Here is a 21,161-nt window from a genome sequence, read left to right on the forward strand (position 1 = left end):
TGGGAGTAATTGTAATGATATGGTAGGTTTGCTGCATCAGTGCTGTCTGTGGGTTTTGTTTTTTTTTGCAGAGTTTTGTGTTACTTCACAGTGCCTGGTAGTAGAGGGAGTTTCTGTCAGCGATGCTGAGGTGACAGCAGAATTTGTTTTAATGTTCTCTTTTGTAGGATGGGGGGAAACCTCTTAGTTCTGCTCCGAACCCATTAGCACCCGTCCATAATCGCAGCGAGAACATGCAGTTTCCCAGCTGGAGTCTGTGGCTTTCCCTCCCCTGGAGGTCTGGGACCTCCTGACCTCTCTCTCTCTCTCTCTCTTTTCCTTTCAGCCTGTACTTTAACGAGATCAGCGAGGAAGGGAGACAGCAGCTACACGAGCTTCAGCGTGAGCGGGACGGCGTGAAGGTCCTGGTGTCCCTGGCAGAAGGCACGGATGTATCGGAGTACTCCTCGCTCATCCTCAACATGGTGACCTCCAACGTGAAGGGCTGGGATCGGGACCGGATCCAGCGGCACCTCCACCTCCTGCTGGACGACCTTCAGTGCGGCCGCCGGCAGACCGCTAACCCCTGGAAGAAAGCCAGGTTCCTGCGGGTAGAAAACCAGGTCCGGAAGGTGCTGGCCACGGTCCAGCATGGGAATGTGTAGGCAGTAAAGAGGTCATAGGCCAATAGGAGGAGATCAGGGGGTCAGGGGATGCTCATTGTGGGGTTTTGTACTTCTAGAGCCAGTGCATTGAACCAAGCTAAAGGTGCCCCAGCATGCACGAGAGTGGACTCTAGAAAGCCCCCAGCTTTGGGTCGGTGCTTGTTGGGTACGTATGACCGGAGCTTCTTTTGGTAAACACAGGGCAAGGGCTGTATGTATTGCTCCATTTGTCTGTACGGGGGCTGACCTCTCAATAAACACCTTCATGTGCTGCCTGCGTACTAAGGATCATTGTTTGGCTAAGGTCTGCAGCTTAATCCACACCTCCCCCTGCAGTGGCCCTGTCCCCTTTTTTTTTTTTATATGAAACCTTTACTGCTGTAGTAAAACTCTCTGCTGGAGGGTGTGGAAGAGCAGGAAGGCTCTGCCTGTGCCTTTTTATAGACAGGGGTGTGTGCATTTATGGTGGGGGCTCCAGGATGTAGCACGGGTGGATTTAGATAGGGAATGCTGCTGAATATTCGTCCGGCTGTACCTGCAGTTCTGTGAGGCTGCTCAGTTAACATACGGTGAATGGATTTATACGTAGGGCTCGGTGGGGGCTTATTTTTGTTTTGTTCCTCCTTTTTCCTTCTTCCCGCTCCATCAAAACTAGTGTGGGGGATCCCCGGTGCCTTGAGCCTTAATTTGCACCTGGCGGGGGAGGGGAGGAATTTTTTTTTCTCCTTTTCCTGTTTTTCAGAAGGGCCTCCCCTACATCCCATTGCTCCCAGTCTGGTCCAGGCAGCAATGATCCTGAGGCCGGGAGCCGTGCGCAGAGAACCCTTCAGGACCCTGAATCGCGGGGTCTGAATCCGGCCACCGGGTTTCGCTCTGGTTGATGACCATGACTCCTCCTTCCTGGTGCGTCCGCAGCAACCCTGGTCGTCCCCAGGGCTAGATTTACAATTTAGGCGGTGACATCCCCCCCCCCCCCCCAGCAATCATGAAAGTGTACGCGTCTAGAAATTATGGATATATTATTAAGAGAATTTTTGTTCCTTCTGATTATGTTAATAAATCACTTGAATCCGCTGCAGAACAAATATGTCATTATGGCATTGATATGCCAAACAAGTAAACATTGCCAAACAGAACTTATTAGAGTTCAAGAAATGTCCAACAACCTGATTGTGACAAATTCAAAGCGTGGCAACTTGAATTTAACTAAATTGCCCAATGGGTGGATTTTTCAGAAGGGAGCAAACTTTGTACGTTCAAGTTTCAGAACTGGAAATTCTCACCTATTCACTGATTGTTTTGAAAACATGAAACAAGTTCTCAGATAAGTGCAGGTTCTCACTTAGATGTCGGGATAAGTTTCAGAAATCGGTGAATAGGTGAGAATTTCCCGTTCTGAAATTTGAACGTACAAAGTTTGCTCCCTTCTGAAAAATCCACCCATTGGGCTATTTATTTAAATTCAAGTTGCCACGCTTTGAATTTGTCACAATCAGGTTGTTGGACATTTCTTGAACTCTAATAAGTTCTGTTTGGCAATGTTTACTTGTTTGGCATATCAATGCCATGATGACAGATTTGTTCTGTGGTGGATTCAAGTGATTTATTAACATAAGCAGAAGGAACAAAAATTCTTTTAATAATATAAAAAAGAGACAAAAAGACCGGAGACTGAAACTACTGCCTTATAAGCTTCTGTGCATATCAGATACTTTGCCAGTCCTGAGGTCTTTTCTCTCATTATAAAAAATATACAAAAAATGTTTAAACCTTACATTAAAAAAATTTTTCGGTGTAATAAAGATTAACAATTTTAACTGCGTAAATTTAGTGAGAATTTGGCAACACTATATTTAACTTTAGCAGCTAGTTAGTTGTTGGCATTGGAAAGACAAAATAACTAAATCTGAAATCCAAATGTAGGAGGATAAAGTGTGGCCTTGTAAGCGGGTGAGAGACGGGTGTGAGCTGATCTGCCTTTCGCTAGATCTGCTGCTGATTTCAATTTGCAGTTGGAGCTGCACCGCTGAGCGCAGGCTCCAGCACTGTTTAAACATTAAACCTTCCCCCAGCCCTGCAAGACCAAAGGATTCTTAATAAACTTCACCCTGCCCTTTGCTCCCTCAGGAGGAACCAAGACACAAGACCGAACGCAGCCACCATGAAGGAAAATGCAGGTAGAGAGCTGGGGGCTTGTAAGGCAGGGAGGGGAGCAGAGACTCTGGGTTCGGCAGCAGTTCAGGGAGTGGCAGATGGAGGCTGGGGGCTTAGCCCTGAAGGATGGGCTACGATAAGGCCCGGCCATCTTCCTTCCGTTCTGGCGGTGGTTGCAGGCCTTTGACACTGAGGTCTGGCTCTGGGGGCGAGGAACAGTGAAGGGTCTTGGGAGGTTAGGGTCCTCTCGGAGGAAGTCTGGAATATGTGTTACTAAGACCCTTCCCAAGGAGACTATTTTGGGAGGAGGAGGAGGGAAGGGGTTTGCTCCTGCTTCAAGGCCTTTTCTCCTTCCTTTTCAGGGTTTGAAGACTCCAAGGAGTTAACACCACAGTGAGTTCTGGGCTGCTCTTGGGGAAGGTGTTAGGTTAGCAGGCAGCTTTTATGCCTGGGGGTAGGGGGTCCTAGGTAACTGGAATGCCTCAGGGGAGGGGTTCAGAGGTAGCGAAGGCGCCTTTGGAGAGAGGTTATAGTTTTTAAAGCCTTTAGGGAGGGGTCAATAGCAGTTGTTAATCATTTAGGAAGGGGCTCATTGGGCATTTGAAAAAACTTGGGGGGGTTGGAAGTGGATTGGTGGACTCCTGTAATACCTATAATAGGGGGGGTCATGGGCTGCTATAACGCTTCAGAGGAGGGATCTGCTCTAATGCTGTAGAGCAGAGGTTCCCAAGCATGTCCTGGAGGGCCCCCAGCCAGTTAGGTTGTCAGGATATCCACAATGAATATGCATGAGATAAAATCTGCATGGTATGGAGGCAGTACATGCAAATTTTTATCTCGTGCATATTCATTGTGGTTATCCTGAATATTTGACCGGATGAGTATCCTCCAGGACAAGTTTGGGAACCTCTGCTGCAGAGAAGCACTAACACAGTGCTTCCCAAACCTGTCCTGAGGACCCCACAGTTGGGTTTTCAGGATATCCACTATGAATATGCATGAATACATTTGCATATGAAATATGAGATGTATCTCATGCATTTGCATATGATATGCAAATGTATCTCATGCATATTCATAGTGGATATCCTGAAAACCCAACTGTGGGGTCCTCAGGACAGGTTTGGGAAGCCCTGCATTAATACTTCAGGCTTAAATAGATATTTAAGTGCAGAACCAGCAGCACAGTGTTGTATGGGAGCAAACAAGGGTCCTCTTGCAAAACTGAGAAATCTCTATGTTGCTGACCCTCTAGGTTCCCCTCCCTTCTGTTTATTTATTGACATTTTAATATTCTGCTTCTTACCATGAAAGGCCTCAAAGTGGATTGCAATATCATTAATTTGACAGACTATATCATTTGGCATTAGTTATACATTTAGTGTCTGCTTCGCAGCTGGCCTAGTCCTGGGATTCCAATGGACCTTTCACGTGGTCTTCCCCACTCTCTCTTCCTTCTGGTTTTTGTATCCTCCCACCTTCCTTCCCAAGCTGCCTCTCAGGAAAAGAAGAGTAACTCTCTCTCTCTCAATGGAGACATTTCTGGGTGGGGGAGCGAGGGAAGGTTCACGGTATTCTGGCCTTAGGAAAAGTCCGTAAACCATTTTCCGCTGTGTAGAATTGGAAATGCCACTGCTTCTGCCTGGTTATGAGCTATTCTTTGGGATCCTGTAACCGGCCCTTGTAACCTGGATTGGCCGCTATCGGAGACAGGATGCTGGGCTTGATGGCCCTTTGATCTGACCCAGTATGGCATTTCGTATGTTTATGTAATCTAGTTTCAAAATATCCAGTTAAAAGCACATTCTGTAAATGTTTTTAACCACACGACATTAGGGAGTTGAATGCTGGCTGAATCAGGCAATCCGATTCGGTTCTGGGCAGCATGTGAATTGGGGCTCTCCATGCAGCAGCTAGAGACAAACCCAGAATCAGGCACTGGGTGGCAAATTTTGAAGCCACCAAATATCCAGGCCAAAGAAGAGCTTGCTCCAGAGCCAGGTGCTGGCACAGCATCAGGGGAGCGCTGCCGTGGCACTTGGCCTGTGGGTGCAAAATCATAAATCCAGCTATAATGACCATGACTTTTGGTGCCCCTAGTTTCTCTGGAGGTTTGTGGGGCGGTACAGCCTCTGCCTTTGAGGGTACTGGGATGGCCGTCCCCTTAGGTTACAAATGCAGCACTCTGCTGAGAGAGGTGGACGTGCAGGTGCGTTTCTTCTGATTTTGGATTGTGGGCCTACTCGGAGGACTTGCGCAATCCCTGTCTGGGGTCCCAGAGCCAGATTGGGAAGCTTCCCTTCCAGCCCTGGCTGGCTGGGTTTGCCTCCAGGTTTGTTTGTGAGAAACGTGCGAGAGCCCTGGGTGTTGCAATGGGGGGGGGGGGGGGGGGGGGAGCATGCTAGGGAAGACCTGCCCCTCTGCAGCCTCCTGGAAGAGGGAGGGAGGGAGGGATGGGGGTGACCTGCAGCAGTGATCTGCTGGTGTTTGGACTCCTATTTCTTTTGGAGAGACTCTTTTTGGTTGGAAGAGTTTTGCTGCCCCCTTCCTGCCCTAAAAGGAACATCGAGAGCCGTATGGATCCCTTCCATTGTGGGGTTTGAGAGAGTGAGACGGACGTTGGAGAACTGTGAATAAGATCAATCTGAGACCTATTGAGGATACCCACTTGGAGTCTTCACCCCTGGGGAGAGAGGAAGCTGGGACTCTCTGTGCAGAGACTGTCCACTTGGGGGTCCTCATTTTTTCATGCTGAGGAGGGGGTGAGTGTTTTCCCCTGACCTTTGCACAGACAGAGGAAGGACTGTAAATGGGAACAGACCGGCTGTGGAGTTGAGGACTGCTTTGAACTGTGCCGTTACTTCATGTGACTCGCCTTCAGTAAAGAATTTGTTTTGGACGCTCAAACTGACTCTCCGTGTGTTCTTGGCACTGACCCAGCAGTCCCAGCAGTACAAGAGTTGTACCTCTCCCAGGGAAAAGAGCAACCAAGGCACTCCTGTCGCTCTGGTCCCACCTTCCCCCAAACAAAGGATTCGGGCCCTGGGGAAAGAGGCTTGAGTGAGAGCCAGCGTGGAGAGGATGCAGTCCCAAGAATCCCCTAAATGCTCTTATGGCCCCCGTAAGCAGGACTTCCAGGGCCCTGTACAAACCATCAATGCTTCGAATCTCCTGGGACTCGGTTCTGTGTTGATTTATCAATGTGGTTGGTCTATCGCTCTGTAAAACATTGTCTCCAGCTTTGTATTCGAGGCTCTGCTGCTGTCCGTCTCGTTCTCTCCCACGCCTGTCTCTCTGCTAAAGTCTTTGCGCTCTCTGGTCTCTCTTGCCTTCAGCTGTGTGGGGGTTGCTCCTTTTTTGCCCTCTCTATATGTCTTTTCCTGAACTCTCCCCTCCTTTTTTTTTTTTACCATGAATGCTCTCCCTTCCTCCTCTGGCCTCAGCCTGTGCTTTCCCCCCTCTTAGGGTCCATCAGCAGCTCCACTTCTTGAGCTCTGTCCACTCCTGTCCTCTGCCTTCACTGACTCTTGGGGGGGAGGGGGAGGATCTCATGTGCTTGCCCCCACGGCAGCAGCAATGTTTGGCTGCCGTTTTCAAACCGGCCCAGGGAATTTAGGCCTGCTGGCCCTTCACCACATCTTCAGCCTCTCCCTCCACCTTATTTGGTTCTCCCTTCCTGCCCTCAACGACCTTCTGCCTCCCCAATGCTCTCTCTCCCACTGGCCCATTGCCTCCCTTTACAGAGAGCCCTAGTTTGATCTTTTGAGGAGTAAAGAAGGGGGGAAGGGAGTTGCAGGTGACCCCTCCTGCCCCCCTAAAAAAAATCCCAAATCTGCCAAAAATCCCCTTTGCTAAGTACCTTAGGAGACAGAATTAACAGGGCTGCATCTCAGTTATTGTACAAACAATTAAAAAAGTTATAGAGAATTCAAATCTTGGGTGAATTTCTTATTCAAAAAATGTGGGTAATAAATCCACATAAGCTTTCAGGATTTTAATTTGAATGTAAGGGGGATTTTTCTACTTTTGTCTTTACTTTTCCCTCTTAGTGTTTTCAGTCTCGCTTGTTTTCTTTTTTACCTTGTCCCTCTTCTCCAATGCTCTCCATTCTTTCTCCCCTTCTGTCTTACACCTATTCAGTTTCTTAGCTGCTCTCCTTCCCACTCTCACCATCTCTTCCATTCCTACTCGCCAACTCTCATCCCTTCTCAGCCCTACTCCACCTCCTCTTCACCCCACTTCTCACCGCCTCCAAGTCCCCCTTTCCAGCACCCTCGAAACCTCTATTCACTTCTTGCAATATCCAGCTCCACCTTCAAGCTTTCAGTCTCAGCCTTGTGCTCTCCTGTTCATCCCATCCAGCATCCAGACCACCCCCTGAATCTTCCAGCCTCTAGCTCCCCCTCAACTCTCGCCACAGCCTTCCCACCCTCTATTCCTTCCCCTTCTCACCATTACCAGCCACCAGTTTCTAGCCTCAAGCTCCCCCTCTCCCTTGCCTCTAGATCAGTAACACAGGTGCAGATGGAAGGGACTCTGACAGAGCCTCTTCTCAAAGTTCCCTTGGCCACACTGTGTGCTTTTGCTTTAGACAGGAAGTCCGTGCTGCTGGGGTAATAGACGGTGCGGAGCATAGTGCCATGGACATCTGCTCAGCCCAAGCTGCCACCACCGAGATTTTGGGGCCGGGGGGCTGTGGAGTGCAGTGTTGCCGTCTGTGGCCTGTAGGCAGGGTTGGAAACGGTGTAGGTCTGAGTGCGGTAATCCCACGCCAGGCAACAGCAGTAGAAGCTGCTGTACCAGGGGGGAGGTGCAGAATCCGTCTCAGCCCGATCCCTGTGCTAGCAGTTAGGGCCGGCGCTTCCATCAGGCGCTACCCTAGACTGCCAGAATTTTGAGCAGGGCAAAATCCCTGGACATGAGACCCAGAGGGGAAGGGGACTGTGCCAGAGCCAATACCGCCAAAGAAGGGAGTGCCGTGTTGGAGCTCCTGCCACCGGCTGGAGGGAGCACTGCACTGCAGCTGCTGCTAAGTTGGAGGGGGAGGGGGAGTATAAATGGCTTGCCTAGGGTGCCAAGTACTCTTGCATCAGCCCTGGTAGCAGCTCAGCGAGGTGTGAGGAAGAGGAGCACCATTTGCTGTTCCATACCCTGCTCCCTCTTCAGGCCACTCACCACTGACCACTCGGTAGAGAAGGATTCTGCAATCTCACGGCCATGGCTGCAGCCGCTCTTCAGTTGGAAGATGAGAGAGGACGCAGAGCTCCAGGGCTGCAAACCTGCCTCTTCCTGGGAGATAAGGACAGGCTCTCTGCCCCCAAACTACTGATCTGCTACATTTTGCAGTGATGGGAAAGAGGAAAAGGATTGTGCTCAGATCTGTTATCTTTATGTTAACAGGATTACTTAGAACAGAAGAATTGCCCTGCTGGGTTAGAGCTTGGTCCATCAAGCCCAACATCCTGTCTCCCACAGTGGCCAAGTACCCCTCCGATCCCATAAAATAGATTATTTCCTGTTGCTCATTCGCAGGACTCCCAGGGATAGCTACAGCTTTCCTTAGTCTAACCCGGCTAATAAAATGTGTTTCAGACTTTTCTCCAGGAACTTGTCCAAAGCTCTTTTAAACTCTGCTATGCTTGTCGTCTTGCCCACGTCTGATTGTGTGCTGAGTGAAAAAAGTACTTTCTACCATTTGTTTTAAATAGGCTGGTTGTTAGTTTCAGGGCGTGCCCCCTTGTTTTACTATTTAGTATTGTTTGTTTACCCTTTCAATACTAAATACTTACCCCTTCCACCCCACTCATGATTTTATAAATGTCTCTCACATTTCTCCCTGGGCCGTCTCCACCTGACGTAGTCTCTGGTAGCTGCTTCTCTCTTATGCTCCGTCCTTCCTGTGTCATGGTCCCCACCTCACACACATACATTACTAGGGCTCCAGGGCTGACTCCTGCACCACTGCTCTGCAGTAAGGAGTGTAACCCTGAGTAGAGGGATTACTCCTGAACAGAGTTTTGGGTTCTCATTGATCTGTGGTCGAGCAAATGGTGTAGTGGAACAGCAGGATATAGCTGACCAGGTCTCGCCTTATCTCCTCTTTTCTCCCAGATTAGTCATTTAGGAAGATGTCGGAGGTGGTGGTTCCAACAAGGGATGTCGTTTCAGTTAGAACACACTAATTTGGTAGGGTGTGTGAATCAAATTAGTGCACATTGAATGAGTGTTAATGTGCACTAAAACTCAATGACATAAAACAACATGAAATTTAAAATTTTTTTTTTTTTGTTGCCACAGAAGCAGCAATTCTCCAGATATGCAGCCGAATAGGCGGAAGTCCCTATGCCCATGAGCTGATGAAAAGTCACTTTATTCAGCTTATCTTGCCAGTCAGATCACCTCCATTAACGTTAAAGTTCTGTCATACTCGCTCCTTCATGTCTTACACCTGGATAGCAGAGATTTTTCTCCTCCCAGGGCCTAACCTAGGAGCAAGGAAATGAACGGGAACTTTCCATGAAGAAACGAGCTCACTAAAGCTTGGGGCTGTTTGGTTTCCTCCTGCAAATTACCTGCAGTCGTGATGTTTTACACAACTTCTAGAGGTCCCTCCGCACCCAAAATAGAGGCGGGTCTCACGAGATGACCAATTAGGCCTTAAAGGCTGTACAGTGGAGCACCCGACAATACTGCAACAGGGAGCAATGTCCTGCAGGCGGTGACATTTGTACGGCTGACGTCTGGGGGATATCCTTAGGCAGGGGCAGCTGGACGGACTGAGTGGGCCTGGGCACATTGTGTTTCAGTGATCAAAGAGCAGAACGTTAGGTGCCAGTGCACTGGTACCGACTTTAAGACCAAATGTTTTTCTTTTGTTTCAGGAAATTTCACTTTAATCCAAAACATGGGATTGACAACCCTGCGCTGTGCCTGACTGATGATGCCGGTAGCCTCCCGTTTCTTGGTTTTGTGATGGATTTGGATGTTACAGCATGGGGCAGAGGAGAGGAGGGTGGGAAGGCAGTGAGAGAGCACAGAAGGAGAGGGGTCATAGTGTGAGGGAGAAGTATGGGAAGAGGGCTCAAGGTGTGAGGCAGGCATCGGGGGATGGGCAGTGGGGAGGTGTCATAGTGTGAGGGAGATCTATAGGGGAAAGGGATCACAGAGTGGGGCAGGAGATAAGCGAAGGCTATGGTGTGGGGAGGGGGGGTCATAGGGTAAGGGGGAGGAGCATGAGGAGGATAATCATGCGGTATACACATTTTTTTAAATAAATGGGAGGGAGGGAGGGAAGGAAGAGCATGCCTTGAGCACAGGTGGGAATGTTTCCCTAGAAGAAAGCAGGTTGAACGCCTTGTCAGTAGGTGCTATTACCCACAACTTTCAAACCTGTGCTAATGCAATGAACCTTAGGTCATATATTTACTCTCTGTAAGGGCTTGGCTTGCTAGATCAGTCTGTGGATGAGACCTAGTGTAACGCAGCTTAGGCAAGGAGCAGAGATTTGAAGCTATAAACAGGAGCTTTGATATAGGGTTTTATGTTTATAGTTTGGGTAAAGCAAGCTCTGCAGCGGGTGTGCTGATGTGAAGCAGCACTTGGGCAGTCTTTGTGCTCCACCCCTGCCAGGCAGGGGCTGTTATGGCCCATCCTGATCCCGCTCACTCTGCTTCCTAGACCTGGGCGGCGAGCTGCAGGCTCGCTTCTGCTTGCTGACAAAAGACCGCAGCGGGACGTTCGGGTTCTCGTTGCGGCAGGAGCTGGGGAAGAAGGGACTCATTCTGCGGCATCTGGAAAGTGGTGGGCCCGCAGAGCGGAGCAGGCTGAGGGATGGGGACCGCCTGCTGGAGGTGAACGGGGAGTGCGTGGAGAACATGGAACATATCCGGGTAAGTGCAGAAGCAGAACTCGGCCATGCGAGTTCAGACTTCTTGGTACAGATGACTGTGCTCCCTCCTCCTCCCCGTCTGATACCTGTGACTTCTCCCCCACACACAGGTGGTGCAGAAGATTCGGGAGAGCAGGCATCGAGTCTTACTTACGGTGCTGGATGAGGTAACCTATGAGTGTCTTAAAGCCCTGCACATCAGTGTAGCGGAGTTGCTGCCATCCCAGCAGCGTGCACCTGCTGCCAAGCCACGACTCTGTTACATCCAAAAGGACAGACTCCACCCTGCCCTCGGCTTTGGCTTCACTGTTTTTGCTCCAGAAGGTTAGAAAAGAGTTTCTAATGTTCCTTCTAAACAGAGTGAGTTTCCTCGCAGTGGTGTCCTGCCACCCAGGGCTTCTCCAATATGAATTTCCTCATGGCTTTGCCCTCTCAAACTCAGTCGGGACTCCGATGTGTGTGCCTTTTTTGCAGCATTGCCAACTGGGCTTTCTTCAACACCTGAATTACTCCTTGTATCTCCCTCCACGGCAGCTGCTCCAACACCATTTCCTCCACCTGTAACACCCTCGCCACCCCTGCATCTGGCCCTGTCTGCTGGCGCGGCACCACTCTCTGCATCTTCTTGCCACTGCATCTGGCTCTGCCTTTTAACACTGCTTCAGATTTTTGAGTCCTAGTGATACGGTAGACGTCATCAGAAAACGACCCAAGTGGTCCATCCAGTCTGCCCAGCAAACTTTTATTTATTTTTAAATTTATTTTAGTCTTAGGATAATTGCTGCTCTGCGCAGGTTACCCCTTTTCTTCATCTCTGTCCTTATCCCATACCCTTTTGAATTCCTTTTACTGTCTTGGTCTTCACTACCTCTTCCGGGAGGGTATCACCCTTTTTGTGAAAAAATACTTCTGGACGTTGGGCCTGATTCTGGTAGGACCCCTTGTTCTACACTTTTCTTTCCATTGAAAAAGGTTTGATTCCTGTGCATTATTACTTTTCCTGTATCACATCACCCCCATCTCTCCTGTCCTCCAGGTCTTTCAGTCTCGTCTCATATGGCGCTTGATGCAGATCCCACACCATTTTGGTCTCATGCTTTTTTGTTTTCTCTCTCTGTCTGTAGGTAGCCGAGGCACATTTTATGTCTCTTTAATCAATGAGGGGCCAGCAGAGAAGGCAGGGGTGCCTGTGGGAGCCAGACTTCTGGAGGTGAATGGTGTCGGCGTGCGGAAGTACGTCATGCCCCAGCTCCTGAGAAAGGTACCAGGCGCTAACGCCATGCAGAAGCCACGCTCAAGAGCTGCCGCAGGATCTTACTTCTCTGGGTTTTGTTTCAGCTGCAGCAGAGTGGTGACGAGGTGACTCTGCTGGTGATAGACCCTGAATCGGAAACATTTTACCAGGATAGGAAGATCCCCATCACCGCTGCCATGGCAGAGCCCAGAATGATGCCACACGTGGCCAGGAAGCTGCATCTAGCGAAAGGTCCACAGGGCTATGGGTTTCTGCTGCGTCAGGAGAGGCATGGCACAGGGTCAGAGGGTAAGAAGACGGCGTGTGATAATCTTAGGGCCCCCGTACTGCTCCACAGAGCACAGGAAATATTCCCTAAGGGCAGCAGTTGGGATGGAGAGAGCCTTGCTCTAAAGATGTCGCCAAAGGAGCGTGAGATGGGTAGGCAGTGTGTGGACGTCAGCAGAGATGTGCATAAGGTTTGTTAGATTTCTGGGGTTGTATTGTTTTAGCATTTATGAATGGCAACCTACGCCAGGGCACTTTACAACCAGGTGTATATGATGAGTCCCTGCTGAAGAAAGCGCATACTCTTAAGTTTCTTCTCTCTTATCCCTGTATAAGGGGGAAAGTATGTGTGCTGTCCAGTGTCCCACAGAGAAAAGAGCAGCCTTAGGGTAGGCCACCCAAGGTGAATACTGCAGGCTATGCGAGGGGTTTAATTATTGCCTTCAGAGTAACTTGGCCAAGTTGACAATGAGGTTTGGTGACAGAAGCAGTATCTGATCCCGGGTCTCTTGGTTCCCAGTTTGCTGTTCACAGCAGTAGGATACTTGATTTCTTCTATGAGGAATGTAAGGGATTGTGTCGAGGTGTGGAAGGGCTCAGCAGAGAGATTTGGGGTTGCGTGGATAGGGCCTTGTAGAAACATGAGAGATATGTATGGGTGGTGCAGGGCTGGTACAAGCATGAGGGCTTGTATTAGGGATCTGTTGGGCCTTGGTAGATAAGTGTGGCTCTACAGGGGTTCATGAGGTCAGGGTAGGCCTGTTTTAAGGTTGTGCAAGATCTTTTCCCTCATATTGAACATACTGTTCCTCTCTGGCAGGCCAGTTCCTTAGGGAGCTGGATCCAGGGCTCCCAGCTGAGAGAGCTGGGATGAAAGAGGGAGATCGGCTTCTGGCTGTGAACGGGAAGAGCATTGATGGGCTGGAACATGATGAGGTTGTGAGCCTAATCTGCTCTAGCGGGAACCAGGTCACCCTTCTGGTCATCAGTGCTGCCGGAGACCGTTTCTTCAGCTCGGTGAGCCCTGGCAAGGAGCAGAGCAGGAATCTGGCTACAAATCCCCATCTTCTTACTGCAGGACCAGCCTGCACTAATGGCCACAATGGGGGAGGTGCACTTTTGCTCCCCGATTCTGCAGATGGTGCTGCTTCCCATCTGTTAAAAGCTAAATGGGATCCTTAAAACAAATCTAACTATATTATCTTACTTGGCCTTTCTATTAGGGATGTAAAATATGAAACGGTTAACTGGTAAGCAAAATCTTACTGGTTGGTCCATTTAATTGTTTAATATAAGCTGCCGAGACAGGAGGGAGCGAGTCCTACCGTGGCTCACTTCGACACTTCTTTGCAGCTGGCTGCGTGGCCCCTGTGCCTGTCCCCATGACCGGGCAGACTGAGCCATTAGTGGCCACCCAGGGCATGTGTGTATGCAGATTTGGGGGGTGGGAGGTCAGTGCAGCTGCCTTGTCTTAACCCTTAATGTTTAAAGAACGAACCATTTAGAAGCTGATGATATTCAGAAAAAGCTCAGCTGACTTGGGATGTGAATTAACTCTGACGTCTGTCCATAGAGCAGATTAAAGGACCAGTTTCTCCATTGCTTTCCTTCTCGTCTGCACAGATGGCGCTCTCTCCGCTGCTCTTCTACGTAGAGGAGGCGCCGGGGCTTCTGCCCGCTGCTGCTCCTGGCATGTCTCAGCTGCACGAGCCTGGTCCTGCACCACCACGGCTCTGTCACCTCACTCGAGGGCCTCTGGGGTTCGGATTCCAGCTCTCGAACATCCAGGATGAAGAGGAGATCTATATCGCACAGGTGACGGAAGCTCTCTGCACCTAAGCTCCCACTCTACTGCCCTTGGTCCACAGAAATATAGATGGCATATAATTTGGGCAGGTGTCCTGCCCCGAGCCTTCAAGTCCACAGAGGAAAGCCTTTTCTCGTTCAGAGCAAAAAAAGACTCTGTGCCCAGTCCACATGCAGAGATCCAGAAGTCCTTTGGGTGGCCACCGTGCCAGAACTCGAGGGAGCATGGGAGGTGACACCTCGGGGATGCCAAGGCTCAGATGTCTCCAACTTGTGGTCCTCATTTGAAGGTCCTGTTGGAAAGACAGAGTGGTGAGGACTCCAGGATCTCTGAGCACCCTCCCCAATTCCTCAGGCTTCCTTACTGGCAATGGCTCTCTCAGCCCTCCAGGTGGAAACCTCTGGGATCCTACTGAAACGAATAGCTTGCTGCGTTTCTTGGCAAGAGAGCCGTTCCATCCCCTGGGAATGCCTCCTCTCAGCAGGGCTAATCGTCCTCGTATTGATCCGCAATGCAGGAACTTTTAACCACATCGAGAGTGGATAATTTACAGACACAGGAAGGTAAACACCCTCCCCCCTCTCGTTTAACCTGTGGCATTCCTTTGAAAATCACTCTTATTCTGTTTGGTGTTTTCTGGGCTGTTGCTGCCATCCTACAGGGAACTGAGGATTTCAACGTATTGTCCTCAATGACTCTGACCCTTTTCCTGATATGGAACCCAATGTTTGTGTGCATGCACGGGGAGGTAATTTTAAGACTGTCCACATTACATGGGTAATTTTTACTCTCAAATCGGGTGCTGGTTTTCAAAGTGGAAGTATATGCTTGCTTTTTCCTCCTTGAAAATTACCCCAGGAAAGGAACCTCCACACGTTTGTACCTGCAGGCACCTTTTCATCCCGAAAAATACGCTCGTGGCTTTGGAAAATTCAAAAGCATGGACACAGTTCCAACTTCCTGCCCCCCAGGAATGCCTTCCCGTTCTGCAGGGTTAAAGCGCAGATTTCATTGTTTTATCCACAGAGGCGGCTTTGAAAATGTTACCATCCTAGGATTATTTTTTCCCCGTGGCCTCGTTGAGAAATCTACTCCGAGATGCGCACAGCTGGCATGGCCAACTGGCCCGAACCCTCTCCTCCCTTCCTCCTGTCTCACTGGATTAGTGGCAGACCAGACTCACCCCCAGCCTGCTCCCCACCAAAAAGCCCCAAGTCTAGAACATTGCACATAGGGAGGATAATTTTCAAAGCATTTCCGTGGGTGAAGCCGCACTTTGCTTGCATAAAGGACTCTTCTTGAAAACTACGTGACCGGTACGTGCGTAAAATAACACGCATGCACACAGCGTTGTGGATTTTTACATGCGTAGGGAAGAGGTGTTCTGGGGCGGGGGTCCAAGCTGGACAGGCCTTGTGCACATCCCACTTGATTTAAAAAAAAAAATAAAAATTTCCGAGCTTATTTTTTATCCCAACAAAACTGCGTGCACCGTGTATTACCTGAGCGTAATCCGTTTTGAAGTCCCCGAAAAACGCAATACAGATAGTAAATAAATAAGGATACCATGCGTAGCTTTGCCGGGATATTCGGATACCTGGTGCAATTTATGTGCGCGTTTGCCGGCGCGCTCACGTGCGATGTGACAATATTACCCGCTGTAGAGAGCGTGGGTGAGAGGGCAGTTTACTTGCAGAGGATGGAGCTTGCCTGCCCCTCTGCACGGGGAAAAGTCCCGGGTCTTATGGAAAACCTCGCTCGCTTCTTCCCTCTCCATGCGGAGGCGACGACGCGCCTGACTTTTCCCGGAAAAAGCCGGCGCAAGCCTCTGTGGGTGCCTTTTTTTTTTTTTCCCCTGGGAGGCGCAATAATCAAAGCAAAACTCCCCAGTGGGATTTGCATTTGTGCGGGCGGCTTGTTTTATTGCACCTCCCCCCCTCGGAGGGCAACTTTCCTGTTTCCCTAGGTAGCCACGGGTTTCGCCTTCTCTGGTGAAAGGACGCGCTGCACTAGGGGAAGACGCTCCTGGGACGTTGGGGGGGTGGGGGGGGGGGAATAGCCCGCGCCAAGTTCCACAGAAAAAGCCGGTGCCAATGTCTGCAGGTCCTTTACCCTCCAGGGGTACAAAGGGCCCGGAGGCCTTGCATCAGTGCGTGCAGTTTGGAAGTTGCCCCAGGAATTGAAAGAGAGAGAAAGGGGGTGCGTTCAAGCCTTCACATAACTCAGTGTTTCTGTAAACTGAAGGCATTGGTTTTTATACTTTTTGCAGCTTTTGTTTTATCAATCTTTCTCTCCTATTTCCAAACTCCCTTTTATGCTTCTCCACTTCATTTTAACTTTCCCTCCTTTCTCCATCTTAGCCCCCCCCCTTTTTTTTTTTTTTTTTTAAATCTTGCTTCAACCCTCTAAATCGTCTTCCTTTCTCCCATCTCTGTCTCCCTCCAAGCTCCCTGTTATCTCCTCTGCCCGCACTGGATCATGGGAGGAGGAGGAGGAGGAGGATCAGGAGCAGTGCTGGTGGTGGTGAAGGAGCGTCGGGGGGGGGGGGGGGCTGGTTCCCACAAGTGCCCTTCCTCCACTTCCTGTTTAGAGGAGAGGCAGCTGCGGGGACAAGGAGAGAGGTCTCGCTTGCTTTGCCCATGTGGTGCCACGGAGTGGAAGTGGGGAGGGAGCGTGGATGGGGCCAGCAAATGCTTGGGGGTTACTTGTGGCATAAAATATTCTTCTTCTCGATGCAGCTAGCAGACGGGGATTCTGTGGACTACAAATAAGCTGGGCCCAGTGGCAGAAGGAGGCTCAGCCTTCTTTGGCAGTTTAGGAGAGTAGGAGCTGTGAATGGAGAAGCCCACATCATCGCCCTCCAATCCAACCTCATGAATAAATGAAATTCATCACATCTATGTTTTTCATAAATAAGAAATGAAACAAAAATCTGAACTAAATCCTTATGCATGTTATCCCCTATGCTTAATAACAGTTTGTACTTTGCATCCCTTGTTTAACCCCCCCTTATCCCTGTAACCTTATTTTGTAAACCGTTATGATGGCGTTATTTTGACGTTTCCGAATGACGGTACATACAACTCATTAAATAAAATAAATAAATAAAAAGTATGGATGACTTAGAATAAAGCAGCTGGGGCATGCGGAAGATTGACCCGCGTGGGGCTGTATGCTAATGCCCACAGAGTGAGCCCCTGAATTAGTTAAGCTGCAGCCCAGAACATGCTGTAAGGAGAAGGGGGTGACCTAGTGGTTAGAGCAATGGTCTGGGAACCAGGAGCCCAAACCTCAAATCCTGCCACTCCCACCATCACTCGATCTTCTCTTGCCTCTGATACCCACTTAGAGGGGACCTGTATGTAGTATAAATGTCCAAATAATAGCTTGCACTTAGTTGTAATGGTCAAAGCTGCTTCCAAGTGAGGTGGGGGAGGGGAACTGCTAGCCGGAACATGTTAAGAACTATGGCCTTCTGTTTCATGGCTTTGAATGTTTCTTTTTTTTTTGGCTTTTTCTAGGTAGTTCCAGGTGGACCTGGAGACCTGGGGGGTCTGAAGGAGGGTGACCTGCTGCTTGAGGTAAACGGAAGGAAGGTGAAAAAGGAGAGTTATGAGAAGGTGGTGCTGAGAATGAAGGAAGCGGGAGACGATCTGAAGCTTCTGGTGGAGCGTGGGACACACACACAGTGCAAGGAGGGGCTTCCCGACACCCCAGAGGAAGCAAGGATGGGAAGATGGACTCTTCGGGGTCCCACGCAGGTAGGTGAGGCCACCCCCTCTATCTTGTGGGATCACAGAACGTAAAACTCCCAAGGGAGCACCGGAAATGAGAATAAGAGCTCTCTGGCCAAAGAACAAATGTGTCCAGCCCTGACTTCTGTCTGCACAGACCAGAGTTGCTGCCAACATGGGAGCAGCTTTCATGTCTGCGTACGAGAGGGAGCACATATGAAAGGTTTTTTTTATGGGAAACCTGAGAATATTTTCCATGGAAAGGAAACCTGGGGACTTATGAGTGTTAAGTGCGTGACAACCTCCCCCTCCCCCAAAACCCCTTCTTGCACCAGATGGCGTTTGCAGGAGCAGATCAGCCAATGCCACACAATGAGGCCACAGGAAAATACATAATTGAAAATGTGGGGGGATGATAAAATGTAAAAGATTATTAGAAAATGATGGGATATTTACAGTCCTAGGTATGAACATTGAATTCAATTTAGCTCATGCTTTATAGTGGGTAATTGAATAATATCTATGAAACATTTTTCTCATTTTTAAGGATAAAATTTCAAAGGCTTCATGGAGATCTACCTGGGTAAAATGGAGAGGGGGGCGTGGTGGTTATGTGGTGGAATGGTTTAATCTACCCAATTGGATTTTCAGCTGCTAAGAAGGGAGGGAAATTTGAGGAAGGGGGTCGAGACTTAATTTGGTTAGGGGAGAAATCTGTGCACACATATTTAATTAAAAAAAATAAAGCGTTACTAACATGCAGGTTTTTCTAATCCCCCCCCTAACATTCCGATCTTCAGACGTAAAATATCCAGCTCGTTTGTGTGGGCTGGAAAGTGGGCTTGAACTTGGTCTGTTACTCACCCTATTTACAGCTGCTAACAGGCTCCAGATTTTCAGGACAGTTTGATCCGGTCCTGGTTTTACCCCTTTGCATGCAGGGACTTCTAGTTCTGACTTTCCTATTGCAGTCCCTGTCAAAGGAAGACCACAAGTCCATGCATGCTGTGGGATAAGATCAGGACTGGATGTGCCTGCCTTGAAAATCTGGAGCCACTTAGCAACCCTAAGTTCTATTGGAAATGTACCCCGGGGGGGGGAGGGGGGGCAATTTCAAAGCTATTTCTATAGTTCATATGACGATTTAGGTACAAACATTGGCTGTCTGCATATTGCCCTCCCCACCCCCAGTCCTCCTAAATGTATGATCGGGGTTCCACCTACTTGTAGCCACAGTTAGGGGAGATGTTCCTGGGAGGGGAAGCTCACATCACGTGTTCAATTTCATTTTCTAATGTGCATGCGCTGCTGTAGCCTGTTCCGCTGCCTGCACAAATGTACGTGGCACTTCTGTACGTGCAATTTTTTCAGGAGCCCCGGAGAATTTCAAAGTAGGCTTGTCTCTTGTATCTAATTTTCAAAGGGAAACTGCCTACGAGGTACACACATTTTGAAGGGCAGTAGATTGGGTGTAAAGCAACGTGTGTGTACATTTGAAAATGGAATTGTACATGCACTGTTTACTGCCCTGACCTATACAACTGTCGCCCGGCCCAACCACGAAATGCCTGCTTTTAACTTGGCTAAATGTGTGTGGTGACTGCTGGGGGGGGGGGGGGGGGGGCATATTCGAACTAGGTGATTCTACCTGGCCAAATCCTTTGAAAATTATCCTTATTTCCTAGCTTGCAGCCAGATGGACTCAGGATCAATGGGTTATGCTCCCCTGCCAGCAGATGGAGATGGAGTCAGGTTTCAAAGCTGACGTCACCCTTCAGTATTTCTCCGTCTCCAGCAGATGGTGGATGTACCACGGCTGCCCAAGAACGGTGCCAAGGGTTCGCCCGTGGAGTGGATATCGATTCCAAGAGATTACGAGTAAACCATCATCCAGTTCCTAGATCAGGGCATCTATAATCTTACTGGGGTTCAGTGTTTGGTTGAGTACAAGTCTGGTTATCTGTTTTTAATCATATTTTTAGTCAAGCTTTTTCATTAGGATGTCCACAGTGGCTTTTGAAGAGAATATTGAATGGCTGAGGTCACTGCAGGGGTGGATCTAGCATGACATCAGCTTTGAAATCTGACTCCCTCTCCATCTGCTGGCTGGGGAGCATAACCCATTGATCCTGAGTCCATCTATCTACACGAAGGAAAACAAAATTATCAGGTAAGTAGTTTCTCCATTGTGTATATGTAGGTAAATATTGTTTCCTGTTAATTCTCTCTGCTCTGTGTATAGGTGGAGAAGGATGAAGAAAAGGAAGGAGCGTTTTTCATTTTGCAACCTGCTATGTGACTGACATATCCTGAAGGGAGTGCTGCAGAACTCGAGGTCTGATCGGCTCTTCAACCCCAACAGCGGGCGTTCCGGACATGAACGTTACCTTGAGAGGCATCGCCTTTATACAGAAGGGACTCGCAGACCTCTGCTCGGTCATGCCCTGTACATGAAAACCTTTTGCCTCCGGTCCCACTCCCAGGCGCACACACACACCCTCGGAGAAACAAGAGAATGCGATGGCAGAGTCTGCCCGGGTTCATTGCCTAAGGCCCTCATGCATGTGTTTTCCCCTTCACCCTTTATAACTAAGGATCCCCTGTTGTTCTCCCCTGCCGCCTTCAGTTTGTACAAAGGTGGTGTCACTTCCTTTTTAGGTACTACTAATACTTCATCTTACGCTTCTTACCCTTCCTCTGACTCTCGCCTATGCCTTTAGCAACCTTCAGATCAATAAGAGAATAAGATGGTGGACAACCATGGTGGGCCCATAGACGCTGCTTGATCCCTACCACTTTCTCTTACTTCTTGGCAATCAGTGATCCCAGGCTTTCTTGAATTCTGTTACTGTTTTTCTGCCACTGGGAGGTGGTTCCATGAATGCCCTCTTTGAGCTTCCTCTCATGACCTCTTTTTCTAGAATGTTCTTTCCTCTGAGGTGTCTGCGTGTCTCTCCTCATCCCCTATTAGGTACTGCTCCTTTGGATTTTTGCTCTCCAGATGCATTTCTCTACTGGTTTTGTGCATTGATGTTTAGCTGCCAAGCATGCGCTGTTACTAAAGCTTTCCTCATTCTGTCTAGTCCCGCGGTGGTGCCCTCTGAGGAACAGACACACTTGATACTGAACAGAGTCAGGACCAGGATCAAACCCTGCGCCACTGCACTAATCGACCTTCTTTCTTTGGCATGGACTCCATATTCTGCTGCCCTCTGTCTCCCTCATCCAGTGAACCGTGTTGAGCTCCACTCCCCAAGCTGCTCAGTTTCTATATCAGTAATAGCAGACGTTTTGCAGAAATTTAAAGTACACCATATCCAGTACATGGCCACACTCTAATTATCTGGCCACCCAATCAAAAAAAAAAAAAAAAAGGATCAGATTTGTTTGACGTGATCTCCCTCTGATAAAA

General features: G+C 49.1%; 2 protein-coding genes across 8 annotated transcripts in view; both read left to right on the forward strand.

The window, feature by feature from the left end:
* Window positions 1-9,736, forward strand: part of NLRX1 (NLR family member X1) — a 33,367-nt gene extending 23,631 nt beyond the window's left edge. For 6 of the 7 annotated variants that reach the window (XM_029572727.1, XM_029572730.1, XM_029572729.1 and 3 more), the window contains 4 exons: window positions 326-1,547; window positions 2,772-2,821; window positions 3,161-3,191; window positions 9,680-9,735. In XM_029572727.1, the coding sequence (XP_029428587.1) occupies window positions 326-644 (319 nt within the window). In that variant the 3' untranslated portion in view covers window positions 645-1,547; window positions 2,772-2,821; window positions 3,161-3,191; window positions 9,680-9,735. Of the gene's footprint in view, window positions 1-325; window positions 1,548-2,771; window positions 2,822-3,160; window positions 3,192-9,679 lie in introns of all 7 variants that reach the window. The other variant, XM_029572728.1, reaches the window with a different exon arrangement.
* A 1,060-nt stretch (window positions 9,737-10,796) lies between these two features.
* On the forward strand, window positions 10,797-21,129 carry PDZD3 (PDZ domain containing 3). The gene is made up of 7 exons (XM_029572733.1): window positions 10,797-10,853; window positions 11,811-11,947; window positions 12,025-12,229; window positions 13,029-13,225; window positions 13,832-14,023; window positions 17,537-17,776; window positions 19,992-21,129. The coding sequence occupies exons 2-7, from the start codon at window positions 11,927-11,929 to the stop codon at window positions 20,046-20,048; spliced, it is 912 nt and encodes a 303-aa protein (XP_029428593.1). The 5' UTR covers window positions 10,797-10,853; window positions 11,811-11,926; the 3' UTR covers window positions 20,049-21,129.
* The last annotated feature ends 32 nt before the right edge of the window (window positions 21,130-21,161 follow it).

Source organism: Rhinatrema bivittatum, chromosome 12 (genome assembly GCF_901001135.1).
Source record: "Rhinatrema bivittatum chromosome 12, aRhiBiv1.1, whole genome shotgun sequence".
In the NCBI taxonomy this organism is placed as follows: domain Eukaryota; kingdom Metazoa; phylum Chordata; class Amphibia; order Gymnophiona; family Rhinatrematidae; genus Rhinatrema; species Rhinatrema bivittatum.